We start from the raw sequence: 14,381 nt of genomic DNA, 5'->3' as shown, positions 1-14,381 counted from the left end.
AGTTCCTGCTGGTAGGGTACGGGTCCATGTGGCCTCCTTTGGTTCATATAACAGAGTGATTCAGTGGCTCCCTTGGCTCTTTGATATGTAGCTTTGATTCTGGGCAAGGAAGGGCACTGATCTGTAGGATGGTATTCTTCACAGATGAAACACACTTCTAGAGGGTGCATTGGACATTCGTTCCTAGGATGCTTTCTAGTGCACCTAGGACAAAAAATGACCAAAGCCCTCTTGGCTTCTTCTTGCTTCTTTTGGATCCGCAAGGTATCCAGTTGCATGGCAAGAAACTGCCTCATATCACTCTTGAAATCTTTGATCTGATTTTCAAATTCATCTTTGGACAAGATGTTGCTCCCAACATTTCTGCTTGTAGCCATTTGCTCCAGAGGAATGTTTTCTTCTTCTTCTCCCCTAGAGGTTCTTCAGATATGTCTTGATGTCCACCCAGGGGTTCTTCAATCACAGCCATCGAAGAAGAGAGAAGGCTGTGTGAAGCAGTGGGGGTGTTTTGCAATCATTTTTCTAACTTATCTCTACTCCTACAAGGCATGAAATAGATTGAACTGCAACTAACTATCTTGCGAAATTGAAATGAAAGCAGGAAAGGACTAATCTATTTTGCTCAAATGAAATTGCAAGAATGAAATGCTAGTCTACGCTTGCGGAATTGAAATGCTAATCTACGCTTGCAGAATTGAAATGCGGAATTGAAAGGCTATTCTAGGAAAGCAGGAAATGCTAATCTATGAAAGCAGGAAATGCTGATCTATGAAAGCAAGAAATGCTAATCTATGAAAGCAAGAAATGCTAATCTACTTTTGCATAAATGAAACTGCATAATGGAATTGAAATAAACTACTTAGCAGAAGGTTGTAGTAGAAAATAGAAGAATAGCAACAATCACCAATACTCTGCCACTTCCCCGGCAACGGCGCCAAAAAGATGGTGAGCTACAGTATTGTAGCAATAATGCTACAACTCCTGGGGCTTCCTGTCTCTTAATTTTATCAACCCGGTAGTTCGTACAAACTTGGAAGCGGCGGTGCTGTATGCACAAGTACTAGCTCTTGTCGCAACTGTCACTTGGTCAGCTGGCACAAGTCCGCTAGGGATCAAGCCAACTTCTATAGGCTCTCAGAAGAAGCTTGGTAAATGATGGACGAAAGCTAGCTCAAAGAAGACTAATCTATTTGGCAAAAATGAACTGAAAGCAAACCAAAGCATGGAAACCCTAATCTGACTAGTTTAACTTCTATGATGCAATAGTGAGAGTGCAGATGTCTAAGAATGATGCCATTACCTCTAGTTATGTGAAATGCATGAACTCAAACTACTTTCATGGAGAAGGATGTTGTTTTTATGTTTTTGCTTTAATGGTTGGATTGATTGTGACTTTGTTCTTATTAGGGTTTGGCTGCACAGAGGTGGATCAAGGAGGAGAAATGCTTGGGAAAGGTTGGGAAGGTTCATAGAGGATCTAAGGGGTCCCTAACACCCTTCCAGAGAGTCTCACAAAGTTTGGCCGTCAAGGAACCGTGTTTATGGGCTTCTACAGGAAGTCTGCAGGGGTTTCTACAGGAAACTAAGGAATTTCTACAGGATGTTTGGTCGTGAGGGTTTTGAGTGATGGTGAAGTGATGGAGCGGTATGGGAGGATAGGTGAGGTGGAGATGGGACTGGTGATGGCTCAGAGACAGAGAAGTCAGATGGGGAAAGAGTGCACGGAGTGGGTTGGTGAATGGAAGGATGGTATCTATGAAAGGTTAAGTAGATGGGGCTATGTGAGTAATAGAAGAGCTGGAGGTTGAATGAGCTGAACAGAGAGTGGCTGAGTGGCTTTAGGTGTGGTTGACAAGAGGAGGAAGGTAATGGAGTGGTATGGAGCAGTGCAGATGAAACAAATTGTTTATGAGTGTCACCAAAACGAGAATGCTTCAACCTAAGCGACCTGTGACATAAAATCAATGAACAGCAATATAAATTGTGAAGGAAACTCATGCATGGCAGTGGAATGAAGAAGTAATGCTAAATATAAAAATGCATGAATGGATCTAAGTAATGCCTCAGCCTAGTTCCAAACAACTACAGCAATTCTAACTGATGAAACCAATCTGTTTGACTTCTACAGGAAATCCAAATCAGCAACTGTTTAACCACTACAGGAAATCTAAATCAGCAGCTATACTCGAATGCATGTAAAGGGAAATGGAAACGAAATGCGAAAGGAACAATATTGATACAAAGGAAGGAGGCCTGAGCTCTCAGGTTGGGCCCAACCCCGAGAGCTTTAGGCTCCTTTAAAAACTCAAAATCTGATCCAAAACTGCTTGCTTTTATTCATAATCAAAAGTCTAATGTCATGCCAAAACTGGCTTACAAAGAGCGAAAACCAAATTGACTAACTAGCTGCTACGAAATGACTAACTACTAGCTACCAAAAATGACTACCAACTAGCTAACCAAAATGAGGCCCCAAGCCTTCTTATTTATACAATTTGAGGACCCAACAGTCCTCCTAAAAGTTAGGGACTTGGCTGCCCAAGACTTGGAGTTAACAGCAGTCCAACTTGACTTGCTTGGCTGCCCTTGTGCTCATTGATTTGGTGGCCTTTGAACTCCGAGCTGATGGTGGAGAATTCGAGGTAAGGGCCCATAAATGAGGGGGACACCTTCCTACAAATCCTCTAGCTTGTTCTCCCACGAATTTGGCTGCCAAGTGCTCATTAAGACCTTCAATTTTGTCTCCAAGTTGACCAACAAGGCTACACAAAGCACCCATTAGACTTGTTGGCATAATGACTAACCAAATTCACTCTATTAACATAAAAATAATCAAAAACATGCAATAAACAAATGAGAATGGTGGATTAAGTCAAATTAGGAAGTTGAATGAGCCCAAATAATTGTACATTGTTGGGGCTCATCAATAAGAGCAGAGGTTTTCATACTGTGACCTCTGGGACAAGCTTTAACATGTTAAATTGTGGAAGAAAACACAGCGATTTGTTTTTTTTTTCTTTCTTCCCTTTTGGGTACTAAGATGTACAAATAACTAATAGTGTTGAATATTTACTGACTCTATTTTAGGCAAAAAAAAAAAAAACAAGAACAACAGCGAGATGCTAGACAAGTGGCAGTAATTATGCAGAGAGCTAGCAGTGCTCCGCACAGAACGATAGCAGGCCAGGAACCTGCAACAAATCCTAGGAGTAATCCAGAGCTGTGGGTACAGCTTGGCGAAGAGACACGGAGCACAAATTTAGCCATATTAGAAACAGTTCAAGAACTGAAAAATGAGATGGCTCGGTTGCGAGAGGATAATGCACGATTGACAATGGAGCAAGAAAGAATCTTAAAAAGTTTGTCTGAAAAGCAGAACCCGCCATTAGTCAATCCCAGTGCCGAACAGCAGAGAATGACGGAGGAGCAACATTACCAAGCAGAACCTGAAAAATCGGAAGAAAGAGAGGATCAATCTGATAATGCATCCGAACAGCAGACCTCAAAACGTCAAAGAGTGGAGTTACAGGGAGAATTTCGGAAGATTAAGCCCCCACACTTTGATGGGGAACAAGAGGAAGCGGCGGAAGCATGGCTAATTAACATGAACAAATATTTCCAGCTGTATGAATACGACCATAACCTGAAGGCACGATTGGCCATCTTTCAATTACAAGGGAAAGCAACCCTGTGGTGGGAGGAGGTCAAAATCGTTAAGGGGGTAAGCGAACGAACCATCACATGGGAAAAGTTTCAGAAATACTTCAAAGAAAGATATTTGACCGAGCGCTTTTATGATGAAAAGGCAAAGGAGTTCCATGATTTGCGGCTGGGACAACAGACTATGGACGAGTTTATTAATCGTTTCACCTCCCTGCTTCGTTATGTGCCCTACCTTAAGGAAGAAAAAGCCAAGGTGCAAAGATTTGTTAGTAGTTTACCCATGTATATACGAGAAAGGATTGAGTTTGACAATCCTAGGACGATGGATGAAGCGATTCGCAAAGCCAGAATCTGTTATCAGCAGAACAAACAGAAAGGGGACGCTTCAAATAGGAAATGGAATGAAAAAAGGAGTAATAAAACTGTTGGAAACAGTAAAGGAAGTCGCAGCGGTGGAGTTAAGGGTGGAAGTAAAGGGCAGAACAGCCGGACTGTACAAAGAGGATCGTTCAGGTCCAAGACAACCGGCGAATCCAGAATGAGCGAACAGCCTGTCAAGCTGGAGAGCGAAGGAATAACCAGACCTCCAGTACAGTGCTGGGGTTGTGGAGGACCGCACTACGTCAAAAACTGCCCGCAACGGAAGGGAACCGATCAAATATCCCAGATTCACGAGGCATCAACCGTTGGTGATGTGGGACGCAGCGTGCCTAGGATTAACGCAGCCCTGGACGACCGTCAGGCGGAATACCAGCCCACCATGGTGGAATTTGAAGGTAAAATTTCAGACCTTTCTATAGCTGTTCTAATTGATCCAGGAGCTACTTTAAGTTATATTAGCCCAAAAATAGTAGAACAATGTAAGCTACAGCCTGAAAAATTCAAGAATTCATGGCTGGTACAGCTAGCTACAGGGGCTAAAAGACGAGTGTTGGCAAAGATTAATAGCTGTCCTCTAACGTTAGCGGGACAGCCAGTGGTAGCAGATCTAAATGTGCTTCCACTTGGCTCATACGATGTTCTGATTGGCATGGACTGGTTGGAGAAGCACTGGGCATTAGTAAACTGCAAGACGAAAACCATTTGCTACAAAGATGACCATGGAAGGGAACAGGTGATGCAAGGGATAAAACGACCCGTGCAGGTCCGGCCAATCACTGCATCACAGCTAGCTAGGTGTATCAGAAGAGGATGCCAGATTTATGCCATTCAGGTAGGATATGCAGATTCCAAGGATAAAACGGTTACACTGGACAACCTTCCGGTGATAAAGGAATTTGCAGATGTATTTCCAGAAGAGATACCTGGGCTACCCCCAAAAAGGGATATAGACTTCACTATTGAATTGGTTCCAGGGGCAGCACCAGTATCGCGGGCACCTTACAGAATGAGTGTACCCGAGTTGACTGAATTAAAGATGCAACTACAGGAATTACTAGACAAAAATTATATCCGACCCAGTGTATCTCCATGGGGAGCCCCGGTGTTATTTGTCAGGAAGAAAGATGGAACCCTTCGAATGTGTATAGATTACCGACAGCTAAACAAGCTCACGATCAAAAACAAATATCCCCTACCTCGGATTGATGAACTTTTTGATCAAGTCAAGGGTGCCACAGTATTTTCTAAGATCGATTTGCGATCAGGTTACCATCAGATTAGAATTAAGGAGGAGGACATCGCAAAAACAGCTTTCAGAACACGATATGGGCACTACGAGTTTGTAGTGCTACCTTTCGGACTGACTAATGCACCTGCCACTTTCATGTGTTTAATGAATAGTGTATTCCATAAATTTCTGGATAAATTTGTACTGATATTTATCGATGATATTCTGATTTACTCCCGTACTAAGGAGGAGCACGAGGAACATCTCAGGTCGGTACTGCAAACTCTACGAGAGCACCAACTGTATGCTAAATTCAGCAAGTGTGATTTCTTCAAAGAGGAGATACAGTACTTAGGTCATGTAATCACAAAGGAAGGGATTGCAGTAGACCCTGAAAAAATAAGGACCATAATGGAATGGCCCGTACCTAAGGATGTGGCAGATATCAGGTCTTTCATGGGATTGGCCGGTTATTATAGAAGATTTGTGGAGGGCTTCTCAAGAGTAGCCTATCCTATTACCTCCTTGCAAAAGAAAGGAAGGGCTTTCAAATGGACTTCAGAATGTCAGCAAAGCTTTGAGCAACTTAAGCGTTTGCTCACCTCTGCTCCCATTTTGAGTATAGCAGATCCTAATAAGGATTACGTGGTATGTACCGATGCAAGCCGAGAAGGCGTGGGTGGTGTGTTAATGCAGGAGGGGAAAGTGATCGCCTATGAATCAAGAAAGTTAAAGGAGCATGAGCAGAAATATTCTGCCTACGACTTAGAATTAGCAGCTGTCATACATGCACTGAAAATGTGGCGGCATTACCTTCTGGGAAGAAAATTTTTGTTGTTAACAGATCATCACAGTTTGACAAACTACTTCAGTCAGCCCACCCTGAATTCAAGGCAAGCCCGTTGGGCAGACTTCTTAAGTGGATTTGACTTTGATATTAAGCATTTGAAAGGAAAGGAAAACCGTGTGGCTGACGCACTGAGTCGGAAGGTGCAATGTTTATATGAAATTTCGTCCCAGAAATGGAAGGATCCCTTGCAAGAAATGATAAAAACAGCCGCAGATCAAGATGCTGAATACCAGCAAATAAAACAGCAGTTACAACTTTCCAGCGAAGAAAATCAGCAGGGGTATGAGATAGATGAGGATGGGATGCTGCTCTATAAAAAGAGGTTGTATGTACCTAATGAAGACAGTCTTAAAAATCTGGTTTTGGACGAGTTTCATATCAGCCACTACGCAGGTCATCCCGGATACCAGAAGATGCTTACTGCACTTCGGAAAGAATACTATTGGCCTGGAATGAAAAAGAATGTAGCTGAATATTTAGCGCGGTGTTTGGAGTGTCAGCAGATCAAAGCAGAACATCTACACCCGGCAGGGTTATTACAACCTATGCCCATTCCAGAATGGAAATGGGAAATCATATCCATGGATTTCATAACCGGGCTGCCTAGGACAAAGAAGCACAATGATTCTATCATGGTCGTAGTAGACAAATTAAGTAAGGCAACGCACTTTATACCAGTGCAATCTACCTATAGAGCTGTGCAAATTGCACACATTTTTATGCAGAATGTGTTCAAACTGCATGGGCTTCCGAAGACAATAATATCCGATCGAGATGTAAAATTCACATCAACATTCTGGAAAGCATTATTTACCGAACTGGGTACACAGCTGAATTTCAGTACAGCCTATCATCCCCAGACCGATGGGCAGACTGAACGAGTGAACCAAATAGTGGAAGACATGTTAAGAGCATGCGTGATGCAGAAACCGACTCAATGGGAAGAATATTTACATTTGGTTGAATTCGCTTATAACAACGGATATCACACATCATTGAAAATGACTCCCTTTGAGGTCTTGTACGGACGGAAATGCCGTACACCCTCAAGTTGGAGTGGGCCAGAGGACAAATTGAGATTGGGGCCAGAAATGCTCAAAGAAATGGAGGACATGGTAAAAAGGGTGCAGACTAATTTAAAGGCTGCCCAAGACTGCCAAAAGAGCTTTGCAGATCGGAAAAGAAGGTTTAAAGAGTACCAGGTCGGCGACCATGTTTACGTAAGAATTCAAGCCAGGAAAAGTACCCTGCAATGGAGCGGTTGCGCCAAACTTGCACCCCGCTATTTTGGACCTTTCCAGGTCTTGGCAAGAGTTGGGCCGGTAGCCTACCAGCTCGCCCTGCCAAGCCACATTAGAATTCATAATGTCTTCCATGTTTCCATGCTTAAAAAATACATTTACGACCCTAAGCATGTGATCAAATGGCAAGATATACGGGTAAGAACTGATTTCAGATTAACTAATTGGAAATGTGTTTTGAAGGTAAATGACTGGTACTGTTGATGGTTGCAGGTCGAACCGGAAGGAGAGGTCCTGGTCGAGCCGCTGAGCATTCTCGACCGGAGAGAAGTACAGCTGCGGAAGCGAGTTATTACCCAAGTTAAAGTGCAGTGGCAGCACTATAGGCCTGACGAGGCCACTTGGGAAGATGAGGAACTTCTTAAGCAAGCGTATCCGAGGCTGTTTGAGAACATCAGACATCGGGACGATGTCCAATCTCAGGCGGGGGAGATGTGATGACCCCGGGAAAAGTGTAAATATTTAAATCTTACTGTGGTAAAAGACAGAATTAAGTTAACAATGGAAGATTGTTTGTTTTTAAAAAAAAAACCTTAGTAGTATTTCTTGCTATTTTATATGTGCACTAAAAGAATAATTATTCCAATAAAGAAATACTTATGATAGTATTGGCAACTCTCGGGAGGGAATTGGAAAAGAAAGTCAGTTATCAAAACTGCAAATAACCACCTTCCCTAACTGGAAGGGTCTCCAAGGAAAAGGGAAGGGGGTTGGCAAAACTCTGGGCTGTAGAGACAGGCAGAGAGAGAAAAAGAGGAAAAAGAAAACATGAAAAGACTAAGTCTGGTAAGGATCAGATAGTCGAGCACGAAGTGCAGCCTTGCTGAGGATAGTGATCCAGCAAGAGGAAGCTTGGGGGGAGACTCTGGTCCTGGAGGACAGGTCTCATGGATGGGCGGTTAAACAAGCTATGCATAGAATCTGCAGGTGATTTACTAAGGGATTAAAGTACTGGCGGTAACCAGGTAAGTACACTAAACCTTAAAGCATCTGAAGTTATCTGTGTTATATAAGACATTGTTTCTCTGAAAATGCAAATGTTATTATTTCTGCACTAAGAACAGGAAAAAATAAGAACAGTGCGGAACAGAAAACCTGGCTGTAGAGGTTACTGCCTCGATTGTTAACGCATTCAGAAAACAGAGATAAAATTAAAACCCCGACTGTGAACAGGATGGTAGAAAACCATTTTTCATGGGTAGTTTTTTTTTAAAAAGAAGGGTTTTGTCAATATTAAGAGAAGCTATCAATATTAGAATAGCGGTGTGGAATGACAATAACCATGACCCAAACTTATTATACGAAAGTAGTATCTTCCCGAGATTTGTACCGAACTCAGGAAATAAAAGAGGACAAGAAAGAAGATTAAAGCATAACCCTCAGAGCCGGGTAGGCTCCCGCGGTATGGAATGAGCTCTGTAATCATTTTGTGCATGGCGAATACCCGAATGGGTGGCGTATACCTGCAAATAGGACCGCACACCCGGAAAACAGAAAAACTCAAAGAGCACGAATCGAAGCTTATTGAGTTATCCTTTAAGCAATTTAAAAGAAGACCGAGCAACAGCTAAACTGTTACACAAGGAACTAACTCTTTTTAAAGCGAAACTGATACACAAAAGCTATCTCTTTAAAAGAAACAGTGATATATATAAAACAAGTTACATTGAAATATATATCTATATATAGATATATATATATATATATATATATATATATAGATATATATATATATAACGAGTTGCAGTGAAATGTATACATATATACCAAGTTAGGAAACCGATTTAAACACCCAGACTTGCTGGTATAAACATAAAAGACCAATCATTCTCTTGCATACAGAAGGCACAAGGTCGAAACGACCAAAACATCTATTATACCGAGATGCATGCGTAAATACTTATAAGCATGTCACAAAAGACCTACTAAACAAGCGATTCAGAACATAGGTAAACCCCTACCTAAACACCAGAAGAACAGTTATTACATTTCCAGAACGGAGATCTACATTGCAAATCTGGGCAGTGTTCGAACGACAACATCCATACAAACCCTTTTAAAACAAAGTAAGATACTCGCAATTGATATGAGAATATAAACATAGAGTTTAAGTCAAATAGAAACGGCCGCAAGGCTGTAACAGTCCAGTTCCAGAAACAAATGGGCCTAGAATCCCAACATATGTAACCAGAAGAGTCACGTGTGAAGTTTAATTCAAAGATTATATACAATACACAGTTTTAACTACAATAAATCAAAGATGGAACTACAGTCTCATAAACTGAAAGCTTTCCAACCCAGAACCGTTGGAAGCGTTAGGGTTACTCCAGAACCCATATCACGAAACCAAGACAAATTGGAACAGGACAATGTAGAACCTCCCGTCGCCATCTGCGTCCAACCATGGAAGAGTAAGGTTGGGGCTTCGATCAGGCGCAGGGGTAACCCTCTGCCGACAGATGGAAGAACAAAACGAAGGTACATTTAACCGGATTTAAAATACATACAACAAAGCAGAAAGCTGAAGGGTCGTACCTGTTGTAATTGTCGGCATTCCATAACCTTGAGGAAGACCTCCTTGCCCGAGTCAATCTCAGAGGCGGATATCTACATTAAGCAATAAAATGGCAGAGGAAATCGTTAGTCCTGATTTCTTAAGGGAAAAACCAAAGAACCAAAAAACGATAAACTTTATGGAACTAAACCCATATGCTAGCGACTGCAACACTCACCAGAAGTCATTTCGGAAATTTATAAACGCAGGACGGAAGCTCGGCGATGAGGATGCGCGCTGGCGGAGAGGGTAGGAGTTCACTCGGCGCAAAATCGTCGAACAATCCCACCAACTGTGGCGGGGTGGAGCAGAGAGCCGCAGAGTCGCCGAGTTATGCCGGAAAGCTCGAAGAGTCGGGAAGGGGTAGACTTATATAGCATCAACCTCCAGAAGTGAAGTCGAGGGGGCATCTCCACCCTCCGATTCAATCCGGAGCATCCTTACCGTCGATTGAGGCGGCAACACAAAAGAAAACAAGCGGGAGTTCTCTAACCTTGAACCACACCCCTTCACGTGAACAGGCCGGCGGAATTTATTGCCGCGTCCATATGTCCACTGCGGATGGTGCCAGCGAAGCTGACAGTCAGAGTTGTCTCGATATGCCCAATGCCGCAGCACTTAGGTTATGCGATATGTGTTTCACATATGGAGAGGGGCGATACATAAAGTTTAACCAATATAACATATATAAACAATATCAGCCGCGAATGTAATTTAATACCAAGAGCTATAACGATAATGGAGTTGTAGCCTTATCATAAAAAAAAATTTATTTATATATGTTTAATATATGGGTTGGGTATGTGACACTCCCTCATACTAAAAAGTAATTTTTTCTTTTTTTATTGTCAATTACTTTTATCTCTTTATGTAAAGTTGATGTAAAATTAAAGTGGAAATTGAAATATTTTATTGAATTTTTTTGTTATTAGTATTTTTTAATTTTTTAACATAAGTATTATTTTATTATTTTTAAATGTAACATTACGAGTGAACATCTCCCTCATATTGGATTGTAAAATGCTTCTTGATAAAAAAAATTGAAAATAAAATAATTTTATGTCTATATTGAGTAAAATATTTCAACATAGAATATATATATATATATAAAACAATTAAAAGTAAAATATTTCAATGATCATATTGAGTAATATATTTTAATAGGAATAATATATATATATATATATATATATATATATATATATATATATATATATATATAATTAATTTAATTGAAAATAAACTAAAAAAATCAATTATATTAAAATGAAAATTTTACACTTAAAACTATTTCATTCTTTTCGGCACTTAATAAATAATAAATTAAGATGTCTTAATGTCGGTGAAATACAATATAACATTAACAAATGATAAATAAAATAACCTATAAATACTCTATTTGTTTCTTTCTCTTAAAATACACATTTAGAAATCACAAAACATAATAAAAGAGAATGATAATAAATAAAAGGAATAGAAACACTATCAAAGAAAGTAAACTTCAATGAACAAAAATAAAGTGACAAAACGAAGAATATATAACCCAATCATAAAGAGAATGGACCAAAGAAAATAAAATAAAAGATAAAAGCAAAGAAATGAGGGTCAAAATTAACAATAATATTTTCAATTAAGAATAAAGGGGAGCTAGGATTTACTCAACCTAACACCATCTTCATTGTTGATACTATGATAGTATACATACCCTTTCTCACTTCTCTCTTAGCTAAGTGATCAAACCTTTTTAATATTTTAGTATTTTTGATAAAATTTGATTCTTGTCTCATTTGAATGATTAAGCAAAGTTAAGAACCTAACATGAATATAACTAATAGCATCTTTATGTTATTTAATCCTAACTTAAAATTACCTCTTAGTTTCAACCATATAGGTAAGCTTATAAGAACAATGAATACAATAGACTCCTTTATAAGGATAGGGACTCAAAAGGTCTTTCATTGATTTAAGAAAGCCCTTAATGGTATGAAGGGACATAAAAATAGTTCCAATATTTCCACTACGTAGGATTTTAGCAATATTTAATGACGTACCTTGAACAGAAGGTAGCATTACATTATGTTTTATAATAAGAATCTTTTCATGCTCACATACTCTAGGGATCATTCTAGATTTATCAAAATTCCCTTATTTTTACCAATTATCTAGAAGATGTTGGATAGCTCGCAATTTTCTTAATCCAAAATCTCCTCATTTAATATTTTGAGGGTTATTTAAGCCAAAGCATTGATAACCCATACATTTTGGGAAGGAAGGATGATGAGGGGAGTTGGTATGAATGTACTATTCAGTGTGGTATTCAGTGTGGTGTTGATGGGTGAAATGTGGTTTTTGTTGGAATATCATCAGTGAAGGGAGAAAACTTGATCGCAAGCTCCAATTAGACTCATTTTCATTTGGTGTGGTAACTTCGAACTAGTATGTGGGCTTGATTGCCACTTAAAAAGATAAATAATCATTTTTCTTTAGTTTCTTTATCTGAATTATCGGCTTACTATTAGCAGTATTTTTTGTTATTTTTAATTTATGTTCTTAAGTTGGTTGATGGAGGATTGGGGAGATTTATTGTTGGATTGGATGAAATTGGATCAACATGAACTAAATTATTCACTTAAATTTAAGCTAAGAACGAGATGATTGCAAACCTACCAAAATATCAACTAAGAAAAAAATGTAAGCACAAAGAAAAATTATTGATTAATAAATCTTATGAGATACCAAACATTCACATAAATATATATTAAAATTCAAGACTCAAGAAATGTAATGCATACAATTTACCAAACACGTATGATATGTATATCTCCTAGAAAATAAAATTTTATTAGTCAACAAAATTGAGGCCTCCTTTTACAAAGTATTTTAGAGCATGGCCTTCTAAAGAGGCATTCAACCTTTACAATTCCCTCCCCTTTCTTCCTCCTCCCTTTCTCTTTTCTTTTTTTTTGAAGGAACTTCTCCTTTTCACACACACACACACAATGTGGTTAAAAGAATGTACCTTTATTAGTTATTCCCTATGCACTATGAGGATGTTATGACTTCTTTGACGCAACTTGTTGTCGATGCATCTTCTAGGAAGCGTGTATGTTTAGGATCTCAAAGATTCAAGGGCCTTTTAACATTCGTAACTATTTCCTTTCCTTTAACGTACGATCTACTATGTCACACATATTTTTCTTCATTCAAGAGGCGTAACAATGGAGCTAGGTTTCCTCCCTAGTGGGTGTGATGATGAATTTTTCTATCGAATCTTCATCCACCCTTTGAATTTGATTAATCATGGGGACTTTTATGGATTTTACTTTAGTAATATCATGCAGTATTAGTCCAGTGGATGTAGAGTTGGATCATACTTCTAAAGTCCCTAGATTCCATTCTTCTTACATCTATATAGCTACATACCCGATTGGCTTGGCCAACTCAATGCCTCCATTTTTTGTCGCTTTACCTTCCTTGTGTTATAATATCCAAATGTTTATCAATGAATTATCCTTCCTCTTATGCTCCTTTCTTAATATGGGAAATGAATTAGGAGCATCCCTGTGTTCCTTTTGTCACTCAAGGATCTAGTCGAGAGTTTTGTTGGGTCTCTTATAAGCCCACTCTTCAACATCCATTTTGTGTAATATCTGCTCAATTTGTGTGAAGGATTCTTAAACTTGCTAAAATTTATCTATAAAAGATATTTGATACCTTTGGAAGTTATTATTTATCTTGATTTATTGGGCCTTCAATACTTGAATGTTGATTTGCGTTGTATGCATTTTATTGATCCTGACATTGATCTCATGTATGTGGCCCTCCTTAAGTTTTTTTTTTCTAATTAAGATGAGCTTCCCTAAGCTGTGTTGATTATTTCCTAGATAAAGCTTTCAAGGAATCAGATAAGGTTATGCATTACATTTCTAATCCTTCTTAATTTTCAGCTTCCAAATGGTACTTATGGCTATTTAATTGTTGATCAATGACTTTACTATCTAGTCCAATTATTCCATGTCTAAGGATTGACTCTAAGTAGTGGCTCTGTTAATTGTTGCCATGGATCCTAGCACTGAGGTTGTATTGATGTCAGTGTGTTGATTTCTTTTCTTAGTGGTAATCTGTATAATCCTATGTTATGGGATTTCTAAAACAACGACTTCTCCACTCATCCCAATATTTCATCTATTCAAGATGCTGTGAATGACCACATTTCTTGACTTACTATAATAGTAGTCACCTAAGTTGACAACTTCGTCATCAATATCCCTATGTTTATCGACAAGAGGTGTTGCACATGTATTCTTAGAAATCATAGGAATATAAGGGATTAGATTGTATGGGATGATAGGACCATGTACCAGAGTAATTATTATCATGTGTAGCTTGCAAAATTTTCATTGT

General features: G+C 39.2%; 1 protein-coding gene across 1 annotated transcript; it reads left to right on the top strand.

Annotated features, from left to right (window-relative positions):
- Window positions 1–3,142: 3,142 nt before the first annotated feature.
- On the top strand, window positions 3,143–7,627 carry LOC149192520 (uncharacterized). The gene is made up of 7 exons (XM_089406971.1): window positions 3,143–3,583; window positions 3,806–3,916; window positions 4,028–4,426; window positions 4,568–5,186; window positions 5,901–6,072; window positions 6,385–7,444; window positions 7,607–7,627. The coding sequence occupies exons 1-7, from the start codon at window positions 3,143–3,145 to the stop codon at window positions 7,625–7,627; spliced, it is 2,823 nt and encodes a 940-aa protein (XP_089263097.1).
- The last annotated feature ends 6,754 nt before the right edge of the window (window positions 7,628–14,381 follow it).

The sequence above is a fragment of the Pinus tabuliformis genome, chromosome 2_2 (genome assembly GCF_031772625.1).
Source record: "Pinus tabuliformis cultivar Carrire ecotype Pingquan chromosome 2_2, CPIR1, whole genome shotgun sequence".
Classification (NCBI taxonomy): Eukaryota; Viridiplantae; Streptophyta; class Pinopsida; order Pinales; family Pinaceae; genus Pinus; species Pinus tabuliformis.
The sequence above is the reverse complement of the archived record's forward strand: the minus strand, read 5'-3'. Positions and strand labels throughout refer to the sequence as shown.

Excerpts from the sequence above, each read along its gene's own strand:
- LOC149192520 (XM_089406971.1), top strand. The coding sequence starts at position 3,143 with ATGCAGAGAGCTAGCAGTGCTCCGCACAGAACGATAGCAGGCCAGGAA. Across the intron at positions 4,427-4,567 it reads CGGAATACCAGCCCACCATG|CTAGCTACAGGGGCTAAAAG; the intron begins GTGGAATTTGAA and ends TGGCTGGTACAG. Across the intron at positions 7,445-7,606 it reads TCTTGGCAAGAGTTGGGCCG|GTAAATGACTGGTACTGTTG; the intron begins GTAGCCTACCAG and ends TGTGTTTTGAAG.